The sequence below is a fragment of the Acartia tonsa genome, chromosome 10 (genome assembly GCF_053477335.1).
Source record: "Acartia tonsa isolate MP-2025a chromosome 10, ASM5347733v1, whole genome shotgun sequence".
NCBI lineage: Eukaryota > Metazoa > Arthropoda > Copepoda > Calanoida > Acartiidae > Acartia > Acartia tonsa.
Genome location: NC_137269.1, coordinates 11,333,940 through 11,352,292, shown reverse-complemented (window position 1 = coordinate 11,352,292; position 18,353 = coordinate 11,333,940). Strand labels below are relative to the sequence as shown.

Below are 18,353 nucleotides of genomic sequence, written 5' to 3'. Positions count from 1 at the left end.
TAGCACAGGTACTATCATTTTAATAAAAAAAATATGGACGAGAGACCAAGATTCTGACAAATAATTAAAAGTTAAAATGTCCTTTTGCATCATTGGATCTTGAATATTCCAGATTAATTACAGGCCTTCTTATGTCGCTTAAAATGGAGTGCGGGCATGACATTTACGTTAGGCCGTTTTGCATTACCAGGAACATTTTACCGTGAACTGCATAAGATCCAAATATTTTTAAAATGTAAATGTCTTAGGCGGCAAACAGCTACTCTGGCTACTCTGATTACTCCGACGGTTTTGCAGCTGTTAACCCAATTGCTGACAGCTACTTGAGTGGTGCTGGAAGCAGCTCCTATCCTGACGCCAGCAGCTCCTTTGCAGCTGACCCAATACCTGACAGCTATTTGCCAAGTGCTGCTACAGATTTTGCCGCATCTCCGGCGGCTGACAGCTATCTGGCGGCCTTGGCTCCCGAAGCACAGACTGGGTTTGCCTCTCCAGTTTTAACCTCAGGTAAACTTTGTTGGTTATGTTTATGTTATTTTTTTATGCTTTCCCTCAAAGTTCCTGTCGAACGCTTAACCCTCCCCATTCCCTCGTTATTTTCAAATAAATTGAACATAAAGAGTTGTAGTTATTTTATTACTAACCGTGTTGGTCAGTACCTAATATAGCCTAACCTAACCTAACCTGATCTAAAGAAATAAACAAAATTATTTTAAAATAAGGGGATGGTCGTGCACAAAAACGAATTTGAGGGAAAAACGACGTTCTAACGTTAAGCGCTAAAATAAATTGGCATTTTGATTATAATTAAGACAAAAAAAATAATTTTTCTGTATCTTTTATTGTTGTTATATATTTTTATTGGCGTGCGCTGGGTTTTGCCAGGTGAGTGAATAAAGGGGGATACAAGACAGGCCTCCCCAATGTAAAATTAAAGAAATATTTGTTAGAAAACAAAACTAAAGAAAAAAACGAATTTGACTTTGAAGGAAGAATTTTATTGCTAAAAAAATTAGAGTTAATTCTACCTCAGGTGGTTATGGAGCCGGAGCTGAATCACCAGTTGACATCGCAGCTGCCCCAGCTAACAGCTACACAGCTGTTCTAGGCAGGGTTGCCAACATAACTTGGGAACTAATTAAAAATATATATTCATGAACGCTTATACAGGGATGGAGGGTATATTATAAGTTTTTTAACCATGTTATCTTATTAGTTGGCTCAAACACTTAGGGTAATCTTGTATTGGATTTTTGTTTTTTTACTTACAAACTAGAAGTGATCTATCTTTTCGACCAATAATTTTAAATATGCGAAAAAAAATGGGTTTCTTCTTTGGGATGGTTTCAGGCTGTTTTTCTGCCTAATCTCTCAAATTTTAATGGATCCTGTGGTGCAGCCGCTAGTTTCACATTAAAGAGACAGCAATTATATATGTAGCAGTAGTTTTCTTTTACATGAAAAAATTTGGTAACCCTTGCTGCAGGTTCTTCCTCTGATGCCGTGTCAGCTAGTGACAGCTACCTGCCAGCAGTACAGCAGGACGCTTCTGGTTCAGCAGCTCTACCTGCAACTGATACTATTGACTTTACTGGGTAAGAGGCATATTTATTACCAGTGATGTAGGGGTGGGACAAGAGAAGTAAAAAAATTTTGCTGCCTTGGCACTAAAACTAATTATAAAATTGTTTGAAACAATTCCAGGACCTATGAAAAGCTTTGCTATAAAGGAGAACCATATCAGTCCAACGGTTAGTGGGGTCCTAAGATACAGACAGACATACACACACTCACACACAGACATTCTGCCACTTTAAAGAAGTATTTATTACAGGGCCCAACCAGTACCACAAGCGGATGGTTCAGTCAAATATTGTGTTGAAAAGGTTGAAACTAGAGAAGAACTCAAGTAAGTTGTCCCCAAGTTGGTAGAACCATACCCTACATTTTTTTTGTGGAGGGAACAGAGGTATAATTTTGCTAAGTCAATAACTTAAATTTTAATGCCTCTCGAGCGCTTAACCCTCCTCCCCTGTATTTAAAATGAAGGTAAGTGTTGTTTTTCCTATGCCTAGTTCCTATGGGCCTTAATTGCCGTACCCTAATGTGCGAGACTACCCAGTACAAACAGACGAAAAACCACACCCTTATTTTGGTTGGTTATCTGTGCTCTTCTAAGCACTTTTTTGGAACACCGCCTAAATTTTCACTAAACTAAAATTTTGAATTGACAGAAAGTTTGAACAGTAATTCTAGCCGTTTGGGAGATCGTTCTAGACAAAAAAATATAAGCACCTCTTATTACAGCAGAAATAATTTTCTTTTTTTAAAAATAGACGTACATATTAGACCTAATCATATAAAAGCTTTGAATAAAACATTTTGAAAATTACATAAATATCAAATAGTGTAAATTTTATTAATAATTTTAGATTTTACATCCAGTAAAAAAGTCACAATATAATAATATATACAATTGTTAATGTTATTAATTGATTTTATTGATTTACAAAAATTTGAAAATTTTCAAAATGCTTTTGTTTTTAACTATCATCAAGATGCTGAAAAGTGTCCGAGGTCTTCATAAGGTTCAAAATATAATCACTGATAACTGAAAATATAAAATCATCAAAAGCATTCATTCAATAAAATCACACTTAAATTGCAAATTCCTTGTAGAAGCGCAGCTACTATATTACTTCGGTATAACTGCACGTCCGTCCGCAAGGTTTTTTTTATTATAAAACTTCGTTTTGTTCGTCAATCTATTTAGCCTTTTAGTAGCGAAGCTACTTAATAATTCGAGGTGTCCGTCCATCTGTAAAGTTATGAATTAAAGATAGGCTGCTGTTTTTTTTTGATGAAGAAACTCCAACTAAAAAATTATCTAGAAAATAGTTTACTGTACTTAAGTCTGTCGGGCATGCTAAAAGACAAATTTATTAAAAAGGTTTCGTGATTTTATACTGTATAATGCTTTGCTTTGTGCTTCCCCATGGATTTTGTCACCCTTGTTTATTGTTAACTAATTAAAAATACTTACCTAAATTTTCTGCTTCAAGCTGTAAATTTTGTTGTCTAAAAAAGAAAATGTATAATATATTTGTTATATATTTGATCATTTACAATTTTTATGAAATTTTCCCCAAAAGATTTGTATTAGTGGCATATCCCTCCTTAAACGGAAATTGACTTTGGCTTTAACTTTTTTTTTAATTTTTCGTCAATTGTACTATATTTTATTTAACCCACTGCACTGGAATGTAAATAACAATGGTACCAAAAGTATAATATACTCTTGTTATCTTATTCGTATGCTCAAAATCTTTGGTACTTTTTGCAGATTATGATTAGTTACTTTAAACCTTTTCAATCAATTTTAAAATGAGTAATTTTTATATGAATTTATCACCCATTGCCCTATCCCTTTAGATTCCTGAATTGTAGTTGCAAAGTCTGAAAACCAGGGGGGCAACACATAGTAGAATAGACTATCTTTGTTTCTGCCCCCCAAATATTATTTTTAATTTATTTCGCTTAGTGGCTTTACCTTATTCCTGGCATAAACCTTTTTCTAATATAACAATCAATCTAAAATTTGTAGGCAACTTAATTGTTATTTTTTTTTTGGATGCTTGCTCATAAGTAGGTGCCGAGCATTGTTAACAAGTGCTAAAAGTGGCCAGTTGAGATTTTCTATGCCTTACCCTGTGGCAGTACTCAATATAACCTAACCTAAAGTAATAAACAAAGACAAGAAAAATTATTCCCCCCATACTTTATTTTTTTCAAAATCAAGTAGGGGGGGGGGGTCCCTGAGCTCCAGAAGATTGCTTTGTATGAAGATGTCAATACCTGACTTGTATCACTTTATTTTCTACATCTTCCACTGTCTTCTGTAGCTCCAGTATCTTCTTTATTAATATTTCTTTTTCTGTCAGCTGTTCCTCACTGCTAGTTGTGGATAAGTTATCTGTATCTAAAAACGTTTTTTTTATTAAATGACTGCAATCGACATAAAAGGGGAGCAAAACTAAATAGATGGCCTGACAAACAAACAAACCAAAATCCCGGGCCAAAAAAACAGGGATTGGACTCATAGACGTCCAAGGGGGGGGTGGAGAAAGGTGTGATTACCCCCCCCCCAAAAAAAAAATGATGCCTCTTTGAAATAAAGATAACCCCCCCCCCCCCCAAAAAAAAAAATTTATTTTCAAAATTTTACCCCCCCCCCCCAAATAAAAAAGCTTGGACGCCCCTGATTGGACTAATGATTTTTTTTATTTAATTCAGAAAATTTCACTGTAATACGATACATGGTATTTCAATATGGTTCAGAGCCAGTTCTAACCCATGGGACAAAAATCTGATTTGAAGCCATACTTTAAAACTTAGAAATGTATATTTACCATTGTCATTATTACTGTCTTCTTCAGTGGAACTAGAGGTATTTACAAGGTTAACCATCTCACAGTCCAAACTTCGTCTAAATAGCAAGAATTAGGTGCTTTTCAACAAAGCACTGAATCCACCCCCACCCCCACCCCTCTCTACATTAGATAAATTGAAAATTTTGAGGGGCCAAAACCCTGAGAGCCCTATATCCTAATTGTTGCTACATCATAGCTAAAGATAAGCTTTGCTTTGTCACGTTTAGTTTATTGTGGGGAAGAGACACCCCCACCCCATCAAAAAAGGCACAGTTATGGATATTTAAAATTTTAATATCATTGTAAATCGACTATTTGTATATTTGCTGAAACATTCAATATTGATTAGAAACACGTTCCATTTTTTTCTCTGTCTTTTATACTGTTATAAAATCTTGGTCGGTTGTTTCATACTAGCAGTGTCTAAACTTTACAGCCAATAATCTTTATATACAATAGGTGCAATTTTGTTTATCATTATTGAGGATGTATATGTTGGATAAAGTGGCGTGCACAGGGTTTTAGCAGGAGGTCCAACCACTTTATTTTGCTTGTTGAGTAGCTTCGCTGCTATAAATTATTATAACCAGAAGCTTGTAGGAGTGGGGTGCATTCTACCCCCTCGTGAAATTGAGGGGGAAGGATATATCATACATCCCCCATGATAATTAAATAAAATCCCCTCGTAGTCTTTAATACACCCCTATATAGTTCATAATTCATTGATTTTGGGTTTTATATTTTCGTGTTCTCCTGACAAAATACAGTGCATGTGTGATTTACATTACCTGGCAGAAAAGTCTTGTAATTCCACGACCATTGGCTGTTTCTGGTTGGTCTCGTACCCAGCAACCTCTTGGATACGCTGACGTAGGCTGGTTAAATTTAGACCCGGAAATTTCACCCTATGAATTGGAAAATGTTTTTTTCAGTATGGCTTAGAATCCGATTTTTGAATCCGCTGGATTAGAACCGGTGTTCTCAGCCATACTGAAATATCATCGTAAACAGACAATTTTTCACGAGTACAAAAATAAAAATCATAAACTTAAAACCAGTTATATTGGCCCGGACTTTTAGCCCCTCAGGTCTAACAAAACTACAACTCCTTTATATTCTTGTATCCTTCTTTTTCTGTTAGTGACCACTGAACATTTGCTCTATAATTAACTTTGTCTAAGTATGATTTCTTGTGTCTCGCTACTTATGGATGCTGTTATCCTTGTTATTCGTGAAACGACAATTCAATAAAAAACATTATGCATTAAAACTCAATATCTACTTACCTTGTATTCATTTTAACAAATAGAATGTCACTTATTTTATTTAAAATTTTTATAAAAATACTATATTAACAATCAAAACAAAGTGTAAATTTACACTGAGTGTGTTATTGAATCATAGCGCGAACAGCTGTTTAGTTGCGAGTCGGGCGGTCAGCTTACAATTGGGGAGGGGAGAAATAAAAAAGGGAAGGGAATATTGGAGGGAGGAGATAGATAGGCAGGAAGTTTTGTCCGGTTTTTAATAAAAAATTTGTACTTTTCTTTTCAATACCGAAGCTTTTTTTAGAAATATGTTTGGTCAGTTCGTGCATCTATAACGGATATCACTTATCGTTAATAGGAATGTAGTATTATTCTTTTGATTTAAAATTCGGAATGATGGTTCCTGAAACAGTTATAAAGCATAGGAAATATATAATTATTTAGCTCCATGTAGCACATACTGATTTTTACATATTTCGATATCACTTTTTGGGTATAGGCCCTTTCGTAACATCGCACCTTATGGGGCGATTCTTCGTATTTTTCACAGTAGCTTTTCTCCTATTTCTAGCTCCTGCGGGGGGCTCTAACCCTGCGGGGCAATTACCTATCCCTGTGGGGAAATCACCTAACCCAATATAATCTAACCTAACCTAAAATAACCTATTAAAAGCCATTTTAAAAATACGACGATGTTACGAAAGGGACTATTCCCCACTTTTTGAGGAGAAAAAATACTAAAAAATCAAGATTTATCATATTTTTATACAAATGCATTCAAAATACTACAAAAAAAATAATTCCATTATAACTCCTATAATATCAAACTGAAATTTCGTTATTCTTGACATTAAAAAATTCAGATCACATTTTTAAAAAATTTTCAAGAAGCAAGCCTACTCTTTTATTCAATTTGTTTGGCCGTCTATGGGGACATGTGATTTTCTCTGCTGCTATTTAAGATAGACGGCGAACTATTTTGGTGATAATATTCCATATTAAAGAGATTCCAGTTTGACTACTTTCTGTCGATATATATATATTTTCTGTAAATCTTCGAACATCTGCTTTATATCTCACTTTGTCCGGTTGTCAATGTCTAACCATAACTTTATGCTGTGCCACTTACTATGCTTGTTATTTTAGGAAAGACCCATTACTGGAGTGCGTGCACAAGACCATAGAGAAATGCCACTACACTTACAAGACACAATTTGTTCCTGTACAGGAAGAGGTATATCATTTTATCATTTTATGAACCTTCAAAAAAGGATTTTGTCAACAGATCTATAGTATAGATATATATTCAGATAACTACCTCACCCCATTTTCCATTTTTCGTCTGCTAGCAAATAGTTTTTTGCTACTTGGCTGTGTTAATATTTCCGACACCATTGGTTGGTTTTCCAAGACCCCATTGAGAGTCGGCACAAGATCATTTAGGCAATTATATTCAAAATGAAAAAAAATTCCTGAAAATGCTGAATTGTGTGTTAGGGGAAATTTGGCACTGGGCTAACCAAATTAAAAGTCTGCATTTAGAATCTTACTTCCGACCCTAAAAGATTAACCCCTTTATACATTTTGAGTAGCGAAGCTACTCTATAATTCACTTTGTCTGTCCGTCCGTCAGTCAGTCAGTAACGCTATGGGAGAAATGTGATTTTCTCGGCTCCTATTAGAGATAGACGGCTGAAAGATTAGTAAAGATTACTATGACATATGCGCATCTAATCTATACATTGTTTTGTCCGTCTGTCTATTAATTGGGGTGCTAGATCGATTCCTAGATTTTTACGTTTTTGTAATTTTCCCAATTCCTGTTCAAGAAGAATGGCTGGAACTTTCAGGGATTAAATGAATTCAAATTCTACATATTTCCATCAAGTTTTATTAAGATACCTTTATTAGTAGGGGTGCTAGATCGATTCCTAGATTTTCATGATTTTTTCAATCCCTATACAAGATAGACAGCTGAAATTTTCAGGGATTGAATAAGTTTAAACTCTACATATTTTCATCAAGTTTTATAACGATACCATTATTGGTTGGGGTGCTAGATCGATTCCTAGTTTTTAAAGTTTTATGATTTTCTTAACTCCTGTTCAAGATAAACGAGTGGAATTTTTAGTGATTAAAATAGTCATTATTCTATATATTTTGACAAAGTTTTATAAAGACTTACTATTGGTTGGGATGCTAAAACTAATTCTGATTTTAACGTTTTTCATGTTAGCTTGATGCTTCAAAAGACAATCATACATTTTTCCCAGATGTCTATTCATAATTTTTGAGCTTCGCTACTTATGGATGTTGGCATCCTTGTTTTAATGCATTTCACATTTTATCAAAATAGTTTTGAAAAAAGCAACTTTGTAATGTGTTATTTAATTGTTTGAAACGAATATTAGAAAAATAGATTACCTAAGTATATGTTGGGTTATTTCGGTAATTTTAAAAATCTTCATGAAAAAAAACTAGGACATCTAAGTTGAACAAAACAGGCATAAATACCAGTCATAGCAATTTATTATGAAAATCTTTTTTAAATCAACAATAAGTTAAAAATTAATTTTTTTGTTTACTTGAATGTCCTTTGAAAATGAATGGACTAAAATATACAGAGTACATTAAGCTATAGAGAAGCTGTGATCCTAGCAAATTAAATTGTTCTCATTAACACAAGTTTATTGTTCATTTCTGAAGAAAAACAAATAATTTGTAGCATTGTTAAAAATAATTGAACATTTGTCTATACAGTTGAAACAAGAACAATTATGTTCACACGTAATGTAGAAACAACAAGCAAATCTTTTGAAAGTAAAAAAACATACAATAATTTTGCTTTGGTGCATTCATGAAGCACTGAACAATCCCTCCTTATCCTTATACTAAAGTAACAGGATGTCTGTGTGTCTGTGTGTCTGTGTATCTGTGTATCTGTGTATCTGTGTGTCTGTGTGTCTGTGTGTCTGTGTGTCTGTAGCGAAGGATCTCGCTAACCGCTGAACCGATCGGGTTCTCCTTTACAGAGTAGCTTCTCATAGGTCCCGGGAAGATTTAAACCTATTTTCTTGGGGGGTGAAACACCCCAACCCCCCCAAAAAAATAAAAATACCCCCCCCAAAAAAAATTAGAAAAAAAAATTTCTTTTTAAAACTAAAATTAAAATAGTGGGGTCGACTAACCCCCCCCCAAAAAAAAAAAAACAAAAAATTTCTCCCTCCCCATTTTTAAAAAAAATTTCCTCTAAATCTAAAATACGAAAAATTGGTTTGATCAAACCTCTTGGGGCGAAACACCTAGAGGCGAGGGGCGAAGCCGCTAGTATGTGATAAAATAAGAAGAATTTAAATAATAAACAAACAAATGAAAAAACTTACCCCCCTTATTTTTCAGGGGGTTTATGTGATTAACTAGGCAATTTGAGGGAATTTGCCTTTCCTTTTATATCAATTCTGACTACTTTTATCCTATTATATAAAGTAGTAAGCTTTTTTGTCTGTAGCTTAAGATTTCGATAACTACTGTACCTATTGAGTTCTCTGTTTTATGGAAGCTTCTTATAGGTTCCTGGATAGTTTTAGGCTATTGAATTTTTATATCTAAGTTAGGTTTTAGGCTATTTTACTGATTTCCTTACTCCTTTAAATACAGAGCTCCTAGATGCTTGGAGCGCAGCTGCTAGTGTTTTATATACTAATCATTCTTCTTATAAACATCTACCGCACCTAAGGAAGCTCCGCTCCTCCTTTAAAAAACAAACTAAAACTAAAAGAACATCCTCATTAACCCTATACTAATTAATTTCTACAATGTATTGCTCACAAATAATGGAACAGATTTAGTATTTCTAAACGTTTTTCCTTCAAAAACATTCACTTAAAACAATATCTTTTAAATCTTATAAAAAAAGGTAGCAGGGATATTATTAAAGGACACCTAATAAAAGCAAATTACATATAAAAGTTTTGTTACGAATTATCACAACAGAGTTTCTGCCTGTTAAAGAATTTAGAATAATCCTAAATAATTTTGTTTATGATAAACATAATAGTCTCTTTGTGTTTGTGTTTTTTTTTATTTTCAGTGTGCTGGGTCTGCTAGGAACATTACAAATTAAGCGTCATTCTGGGCTAGTATCCAAAGTGTTCATAATTAGCCAAAATAAGAAAAATTGCCATGGCTCTAGTACCCTATGATTAATACAACAAAAAGAATGAATTTTAGATCCTTAGTCCCATTTCTGAGGACAACGCCCAAATTGTGTCAAAAATGATCCATGAGACGTAATAAAAATGAGGGATTATCCATCTCTTTTTTAGGGGTTTTCTTTCCCACTTCTTCTCTCATCTGCCTCATTTTATTACGTCACATGGATCATTTTTGACACAATTTTAACACAATTTGGGCTTTGATGTCATTCCTGAGCAATCATCATTCTTAGTCATCTATAATACAAAGTAGGGAGACCCCCAACCCCCCCCCCCAAAAAAAAAATGAAAATTCCCCCCCCCCAATTTTTTTTTGCAGAAGATTTCCTTGGTCCTTTTTTTTGCAGAAGATTTCCTTGGTCCTTTTTTTTGCAGAGAATTTCCTTGGTCCTTTTTTTTATGCAGAAGATTTCCTTGGTCCTTTTACGAATTTCACCTAAATTTTTTTTTGATCACCTCTTGGGGCAAAGCCCCTAGAGGCTAGGGGCGAAGTCGCTAGTAGATAAATAAATGAATATGAATTGTAGGTTTGTGAGGATAACTATGTGAAGCACTGTAACATAATGTACAGACAGATAGCCATCAATGAAACCTACACCCACTGCTACAGACCTCTGGTTAAGGATTGTTCTGGGGCACAAGGTATATTTTATTAAGGGACTGGGTAGCTGTCTATAGTGCCCTAGCAAAATGGGAATAGATGAAACTAATTTTGGCTTTTCTATTTTCTATTGAAGTCAGGAAATATAATATACCCCATCTAATTTCTATAGGGTTTCTTTCCCCCTTCCCTTTCTCATTCCCTTTGCTATGACATCAATAGAATAGGTAGGCCAAAAGCTATGACATCTATCCCCTTTTTCCTAGGGCACTAAACACAGCTATAGGAATTGAACAAGAGAATAAAAGTGAATCTATTAGATGATGTTTTTTTTAAACATCTATAAGTAGCGAAGCATAAACAATAGTAATAATATAGAGCAGATGTTTAGTTATCATAAAAAAAATAAGGCAAAAGGAAGAGAAAGATGATGAAAATATAGAAAACCACAAAAAAACTTTAAATTTGTGCATTACCAACAGACAGACCAAGTTTACCTACAGGGCGCTATCATTATGGTATTAAAGTAAACATAAAGAATGAAGGGGTTAATATTAATACAGCAAAATCACTACAAAAGACCAGAAATCAATTTGCCAGCAGCCAAAAAATGTCCAAAACTGGGGGATCCATGTAGTTGTCTGGTTATACATCTATACTATAAATTTATTACTGTGTTGCTTATCTAACCTTTACTTAACCTATTTTGAAAAATCATCAAAAATACGTATTTTTTTCAATTAGATGATAACTTAATAAATTTTACTTAGGTTCAAATGATGGAAACGAGATTTGCAAAGAATATTATGAATCTTCATGCACTACAAAGTACGTATAAGTAAAGTTACACCCATCAGACAACCAACTCTTTTATTGTCAGATTTTTAAGTGGTTCTCAAATAGTCCCTGAATCATTTTAGTAATTTTATAATTGATGGAATGATTCTAACTTGCTGTCATTAACAAGGTTTGATTCATAAATAATACACTAAGATCTCTTTGTGTATCACGTCCTCAAAGGCTATCCGAGCCTATCTTGTTAATTTAGTTCATTATGCTTTCTACACTGGAACTTTACAAGTACAAGAAAGAACATAATGTACATTATATAACACTAGCAGCTTCGCTCCTAGTTGCCTCTAGGGGCACTTGAGGAGGAGGGAGTTGAATCTCAAAACCCATTTTTTAAATTTAGATTTTTAAAAACCCATTTTGATTTTAGTTTTTTTTTAAATTTAACTTCTCTTGGAAGGGTGGTGGTACCCTTCCCTAAAATAGTTATAAACCTGTTAAGGAGAACCCATTTGTTTTAGCGGTTAGCGAGATTCTTCATTACAAACAAACAGACAGACAGACATCTTTCTACTTTGTATTATAGATAAACTAATGTTTAGATATGTGGAGAAGTCTCCTGGTAAATTTGTTGGGGACACTTCCTGTGAAAAAATTCCCGTAAAGTTGTGCGGGGATGCCAAGTGTAAAATGGTCGAGGGTCCCCAAGAATGCCATGATAAGGTTTGTTTTTAGTATCGAAGCTGCTCTATAATTCACTTTGTCTCTCTGTGAATACGTCTGTTCGCTAGTTCGATATAAGGGAATATGTAATTTTAATGGCTCTTATTTTAGGTAGATGGCTCAATTTTTTTGGTGAAGATTTCCTATATCAAAGAGCTTCCAATATATAATTTACTTGATCTGTCAGACATGCTATAAAGAAACAAATGTTACAACATATAAAACGCACATGAAAGGTTTAATGATTATTTTGAAATAGATTTATTCTTGAATTTTTACTGCTAAACATCTAACCTTTATAATACCTTGTCAGTGTTTACATCCATGGTTGTTTTGTGCTTCACTTCCATAGGATGTTGTCTTCCTTGTCTTGCGTGTTCCAATTAAATTAAATTGAAAATAAGAGTGCCCTTACCCTACGAGTCCAATAGATAGGCCACCCTGTACCAAAAAAACGAACGTAATTTAATTAGAAAATAAGGGAGGGAGTTTATTGGTCAACAAGGTACTTTGTATGAAAGATCCATTATTATTTCTATTACAGGTAACAGCCAGTTTGGTTGACCAGCCAGAGGAGCATTGTGACCTCTCTCCACAGAAGTCTTGCAGACATAAGACCTCACTCATTCCCAGGTATAAACAATCATGGCAACAACCATGAAAGCGAAGCTCTTAAATCAAACGGTAAAACAAACAAACATGAACACTTGTAGAGTGCTTAATTAGCAGATTTTTAACTTAAAGGTGTGACATACTTAATTTTTTAGGACTTTATGCTACGCTTAAACTATTGTACCTGGTTGTCCAAGGAATCATTGTTACTAAAATCAGATGAATAGGATAATTATGCCTTACAAAAAATTGTTGTTAAAAAAGTTTAGATTAGCATGTTTTAAATGGATGTAAGTACTTACTAGTAATATTTTGAAATCGATACGACAATTCTAACAGGCACAAATTGCAGTATAGAGCTAATCGGGACGTGCGGACGAACGGACATACAGGCAATAATTATAGAAAAACTTCGCTTATAAAGAGATATAGGTAAATATTTGGATAAATACAAGTGTACATAAATGGATCAGGAGGAAGGGGACATTAGACTGTAAATTACACTGGTACCCAAAGTTTTATATTAATTTTTTTTGTTGGCATAAAACTTTGGGTACTTTTATACCTGTTTTGTTTAGGTTGAAAGCTGTTCCCGAGTGTACCCAAGTACCCCGTGAAGTTTGCCATATCAAATATGTTAACTCCAGGAATTAATCAATGGTTTTTAATATTAAATTCCACTAATGCTCAGCGACTAATGGATAAAATCTTACTTGTTTTCTTGGTTTCATTTAGATACAATTTCTTCGTTATGAGAAGTATGTGGACCAAATAAGAGTTATTGATCGCAGCGTATTATAGACAGTTTGCCGCGGATATAAAAATAAAAAATTTTAAGATAAAAGCATTTCTTTTGCCTCGAGAGGCCGAAAGCCTGGGCTAACAAAACTGATATTAATCTTATGATTAATTGGAAAATTGTCTGAAATACGATGCTATAGATGATATATAGTGTTACGGATAACCGGTTTTAATCCAGCGGATATTAATCGGTTTCAAAGCCATACTAAAAAATTTCTTAGGTTAGTCTAGGAGCTAAGGATTTTACTAAATATTTCTATTAACTTTTTTTTTATGATTCACAATTAAATGACTAAGATAATAACTAATTGATTGCCATTCTAAGAATTGAGACTGTACCCTTTACCTCTCTCTGGTGCCAGGATGAACCACCACAGCCACCTAGCCCTGAGGTACAATTATATAGTTGATTTATATAGTAAATATTTGAATCTGTTTTCTGTGATAAGATTTTCTAATGAGCCCTGCATTGGAAATAATGGTAGGAATGGAACATGCTATACGGAGAAGCAGTGTAGGTAATAATAAAATCAAATTGCCTAGTTGGGCTATGAACCCCCACCCCCTTACTTTTTAATAACTTCCAAGTATTGGGAGGTATAGTTTTTTGTGTGTATGATTTTTTCTGTAGATCAGGTTATATTATATTAGGCCCTGAGTAGCCCGCAGATGATTTAGGGGTGAAGGAAGATTCGGTTATTATATATTTAGGAATTCTTAAAACTTGTTTTCCCTCTCTCTTTTTTTCCTTCCCCCATCAAACCTATAATTCTACAAATGCGCCAATTTTTGTTTAATAAAAAAATTTTAAAAATAACATCTGATATGTCCGATGCTTTCACACAAAGTGTCCGTTGAGCACTAAGGACCCTCGGCCCCCTTGTTATCATAAGGGCTACCAAGTACTCAATAAAACATTAAATAAAATGAAACAAACGAAAAAAGATATGTCATTTTAACCAATATCTTGTTAAATTATTGAAAATATTTAGGTAGAAACAGATTTATTGACGGATAGTTTTACAGAGCCCCCACTTACAGGTATTGTTCATCTATTCATTGTTTATAGCACAACTACTCTTATAACTAGTGAGTGTTTGTGTTTACTAGGGAAGCTTAGTTTTTCGGTTTTGATTTTTTTTGGTCGTTAAAGGTTAGGTTATAATGGGTACTTTGCATCCCTGTAAGGTTTTTAGCAACGCAGGTGTATCTGTCCTGTCAGATTTAGACATAAACTGTAAAGGAGAAAATCGTATCACTTTAGCAGATCCTTCGGTACACACACAGACAGACACAGATCCTGTTACTTTATGATAAGGATAAATGTTATTTAGGTTATAACCCCAACCCCACCCCACCAGATGTAATTTACGACTTAGTGACTGAACCACCCCAGTTAGACGGGTATGGGTACAATTATGAGGTGCCTGAAAATCAGCTCAATCCTCCTAGGCCAACCACTACTCAGCTGCCAATTGAGGTAACAAGATTATTTTTGGTAGCAAAGTTTTTTCTAAAAAGACAAATGTAATAATCAGTATATTAATAAAATCACACTGGTACTCAAAGTTTTATATTTGGGTTCTTTTATTTAATTTTGATTGGTTGGTTACAAACTAGTTGCGTTAAGTTCGTCAAACAATAACTTAAATTTATAAAAAGGGTATTTTGTTAATCATAATTGGGTATTTTTATGAATTAATCATCCATTGTCTTGTCCCTTGAGATACCTGGAGTAACTAAACCAAGTATAGTAAACAGTATACGAGATTTTAAGATACAAACATTCATTATTTATTCTCTAGGATTTTGACCTGGCAGATCCGTTGCCAATCCTGCGGCCCCCAGAGGTTCAGAAACAGGTGGTTGGCCTCCGGCCGGAAGACCTGGAAAAAGCTGTGATGGAAGCTATCAGACAGGTATTACCATCTATAATATCTTTCTACTATTAAAAGGGCGGGAGTCTGACCCTACTTGGCTCTATATTAACAGGGTGTATCCATCCACCTTAATTTTACCAGTGCAGTGGAATGCAACCCCTACGGCCCTCCACTGAACCCGAACAGAAACATATTGACAGCCTCTTAGAGGCCCTATTTATAATGGTTACCATACCTTTGGGACTATTAAATTTAATTTACTAAAACTAACCTTAAATAAGCATAAAAGATATAATATTTTTCTCAAAACCGTCATTTTGTTCCTTGAGCGAGGGAAACCCCAAAATAATTTAGTAAATAATCTTAGGCTGTTACTGAAGCAGTTAATAAAGCAACTTTGTTAGCCAGCTCTTTAGAAAGTAAAACCAGGTAAAAATTGTTCTGTTCTTTTCATTAGTTACATCTTTATATTGGCTATCACTAACTAACACTTCAATTCTAGTTTTAAGGCAGCTTTAATTTTAGCTGTTAAGCAAGCTCTTATTATTTTGTTATTATACTAGATTGAAAGCAGCTGTGATGTTAGCCGTTGAAACAGCTGTAAGGCAAGCTCTTACAAATGCTGTCAGTAAACAGGTAAGCTTTACTTTTCCTTATTCTAAAATATAATGTACTACACTTTTTTTGTATTAAGCAAAAGATCTCAGAAATTGCCAATCTAAATTGCATGTTCCCCTAAAATGTAATGGGGTGGTTTTAGATTATTTTACTGACCTCTCCCCTCGACCTCTCAGAGAGACTAATAATTAATAAAGAAACAGCATATTCATAACCTAGTTGATTTTTTTATAATCCTTAAATAAAAGTAACAAGATGTCTGTGTGTGGATACCAAAGGATCATGCTTGCCGCTGAACCGATATGGTTCTGCTTTACAGCGAAGATCCACATATATAAGTTCAGATTTATACCTACTTTGGTAGAGGGTACCACCATAGATCCCAGGAGAAATAGTAACACTCCTCAAAAAATGTTATTTTTAAACTATTTATATTTTTAAAATTAAATTAAAAGTGAAGGTTCGACTCCTTTCCCCGGTAATATTAATTAAACTGTATCAATATTTAGACAGCTAACAACAAGCCCCAGTCAGCTAGAAACCTGCAAGCTGCTATTAGAGCAGCTGTCACCAAAGCTGTTGAAGAGTCTGTTAGAGCTGCTCTTGCTAAGAACAGGACTGTTATGACTGATAGCATGCACACGGAATTAAAGGTAAATTTTACTTGCACAAGTTAAGTCTATTTCCTTGTTTATTGACTTATTTTAAAATTTTAATACAAGTTGATTCTATTTGTATTAGCTAGCTGCTGCACCCTAGCATCTAGCATATCATCTGTTCTCTTGTCATCAACGGTATTTAACTCGTTATTGCGCCGCTATTTATGTATGAAATTGCTCTTTTATCAAGAAATATCGGTTTCGTCTTTATTATATAGGTGCTCTGTATTTGATTGGGGAAGTGCAGAAAAATAGCCTGAAACCATCACAAGTGTATTAAAATGTGGAAAAACCATCCCAGGATTTATGTGAAACTTCCCTATAATCGAAAACTTAAACAGTTTATTGGTTATAACCACTAAACTCTTTAAGTTTTTCTTAGTTTTATATAACTATAACAGACAATCAAACAACCTTACTACTTTATTTCACAGGATATATCTTTTAATGTTTAGAATATGGAAAAATCAATCCAAGAAGCTTTGATCAATGCTGTAAGGAATTCTGTTCAACAGGCTATCCGTAATAAATTACAGGATTGGACAAACTTCATTTTCAATATTACGGTTTAGCGCACATTTGCTTCCACATTTTAACGACCACGGCCACCCCACCACCCCTTCCTTTAAAATTAAATTGAAAACAATAGTAAGATAGTTTTTTAGTGTGGGGCCTATACCTGAGATGCCGTTATCTAAAATAACCTACAAACAAACCTACTCTTATTTTTGGTTCATTAAGATTAAGGGGAGAGGTTAGTGCTTGACATACACTTTGAGGAAAATTGCCGTTTCTTGTTAAAAAACAAGCCAGGATCCAAAACATATCTGTAGTTGTTAAAGAAGCTGCCTATTGTGCCCTGGCAAAATGTGGATAGATGTCACTGCTTTTGGCCTACATATTCTATTGACAGGAAATACCCTATACCCCATCTCTTGTTTCTTTCCCCCGTCTCTTTCTATTTCCCTCTATTATGAATATAATAGAATAGGTAGGCCAAATGCTGTGACATCTATCCCCATTTTCCTAGGGCAATAAACACAGCAACGTTATTAAAGAAATAATGTAGTATCAGGTGTACAAATACTGAAAATGAATGTTGTTGACCCCTACAGAGCTCTACAGTTGTGACCAGCAGCACCCAGGCCCAGCAGGGTTTCACAGCTGTGACCCAGGCCCCAGTCAGCCAGGCGCCTGATCCAGAGGCCCTCAGGTAAACTCATTCAAATTTGAACAGATCATCAGAAAAATGATTGTATTTTCCTGTGAAATTCAACATTTTTATATATATCACATCCGTAACATTTAAATTAGTAAGTACTGCTGCTTCTTAACGAAATATATTTCAAAGAAAAAATCATTCTTAGTGATCGCATCTCTTGTAGAAATAAATCAAGCAATATTAGCATGGTCATTTTAGCTCATAAAACATAATTTGCTTTATTATTTTAAATTAAATGTTAAATTAAGTGACTTATTGACTAAATGTTTATGAGGTCCATTTTCAGTATTCGCCAATGAGTTTAGTTTATTTTTTTACTACTATTTTTAATAATTCAATGATTGTTTAAATTACAATTTTACAATGTCGATCGAATCATTAATTCTTTTCATAATAAATACGTTATGGACTTTATTGTAGACATGATTTTAAAACAGCTTTCTGAGGATACAAAAATGTACAAATGCACGGGATAAAAAAACTGATTTTAATCCTATATTTGTACATTTTTATATCTTTGGAAAGCTGTTTAT

General features: G+C 34.1%; 2 protein-coding genes across 2 annotated transcripts; one reads left to right on the top strand and one right to left on the bottom strand.

Annotated features, from left to right (window-relative positions):
- The first annotated feature begins 725 nt into the window (after positions 1-725).
- Positions 726-17,170, top strand: LOC145330435 (uncharacterized). The gene is made up of 18 exons (XM_080175070.1): positions 726-763; positions 1,017-1,108; positions 1,487-1,595; positions 1,835-1,909; positions 6,845-6,932; positions 10,440-10,554; positions 11,284-11,341; positions 11,908-12,028; positions 12,573-12,661; positions 13,219-13,287; positions 13,767-13,833; positions 14,434-14,482; positions 14,776-14,921; positions 15,247-15,360; positions 15,689-15,750; positions 15,885-15,957; positions 16,449-16,592; positions 17,054-17,170. The coding sequence occupies exons 1-18, from the start codon at positions 726-728 to the stop codon at positions 17,168-17,170; spliced, it is 1,626 nt and encodes a 541-aa protein (XP_080031196.1).
- LOC145329383 (uncharacterized) lies at positions 2,401-5,880 on the bottom strand. The gene is made up of 6 exons (XM_080173474.1): positions 5,717-5,880; positions 5,219-5,335; positions 4,410-4,486; positions 3,856-3,979; positions 3,044-3,078; positions 2,401-2,611 (listed from the first exon to the last, which is right to left on the bottom strand). The coding sequence occupies exons 1-6, from the start codon at positions 5,725-5,727 to the stop codon at positions 2,544-2,546; spliced, it is 432 nt and encodes a 143-aa protein (XP_080029600.1). The 5' UTR covers positions 5,728-5,880; the 3' UTR covers positions 2,401-2,543.
- Positions 17,171-18,353: the final 1,183 nt, after the last annotated feature.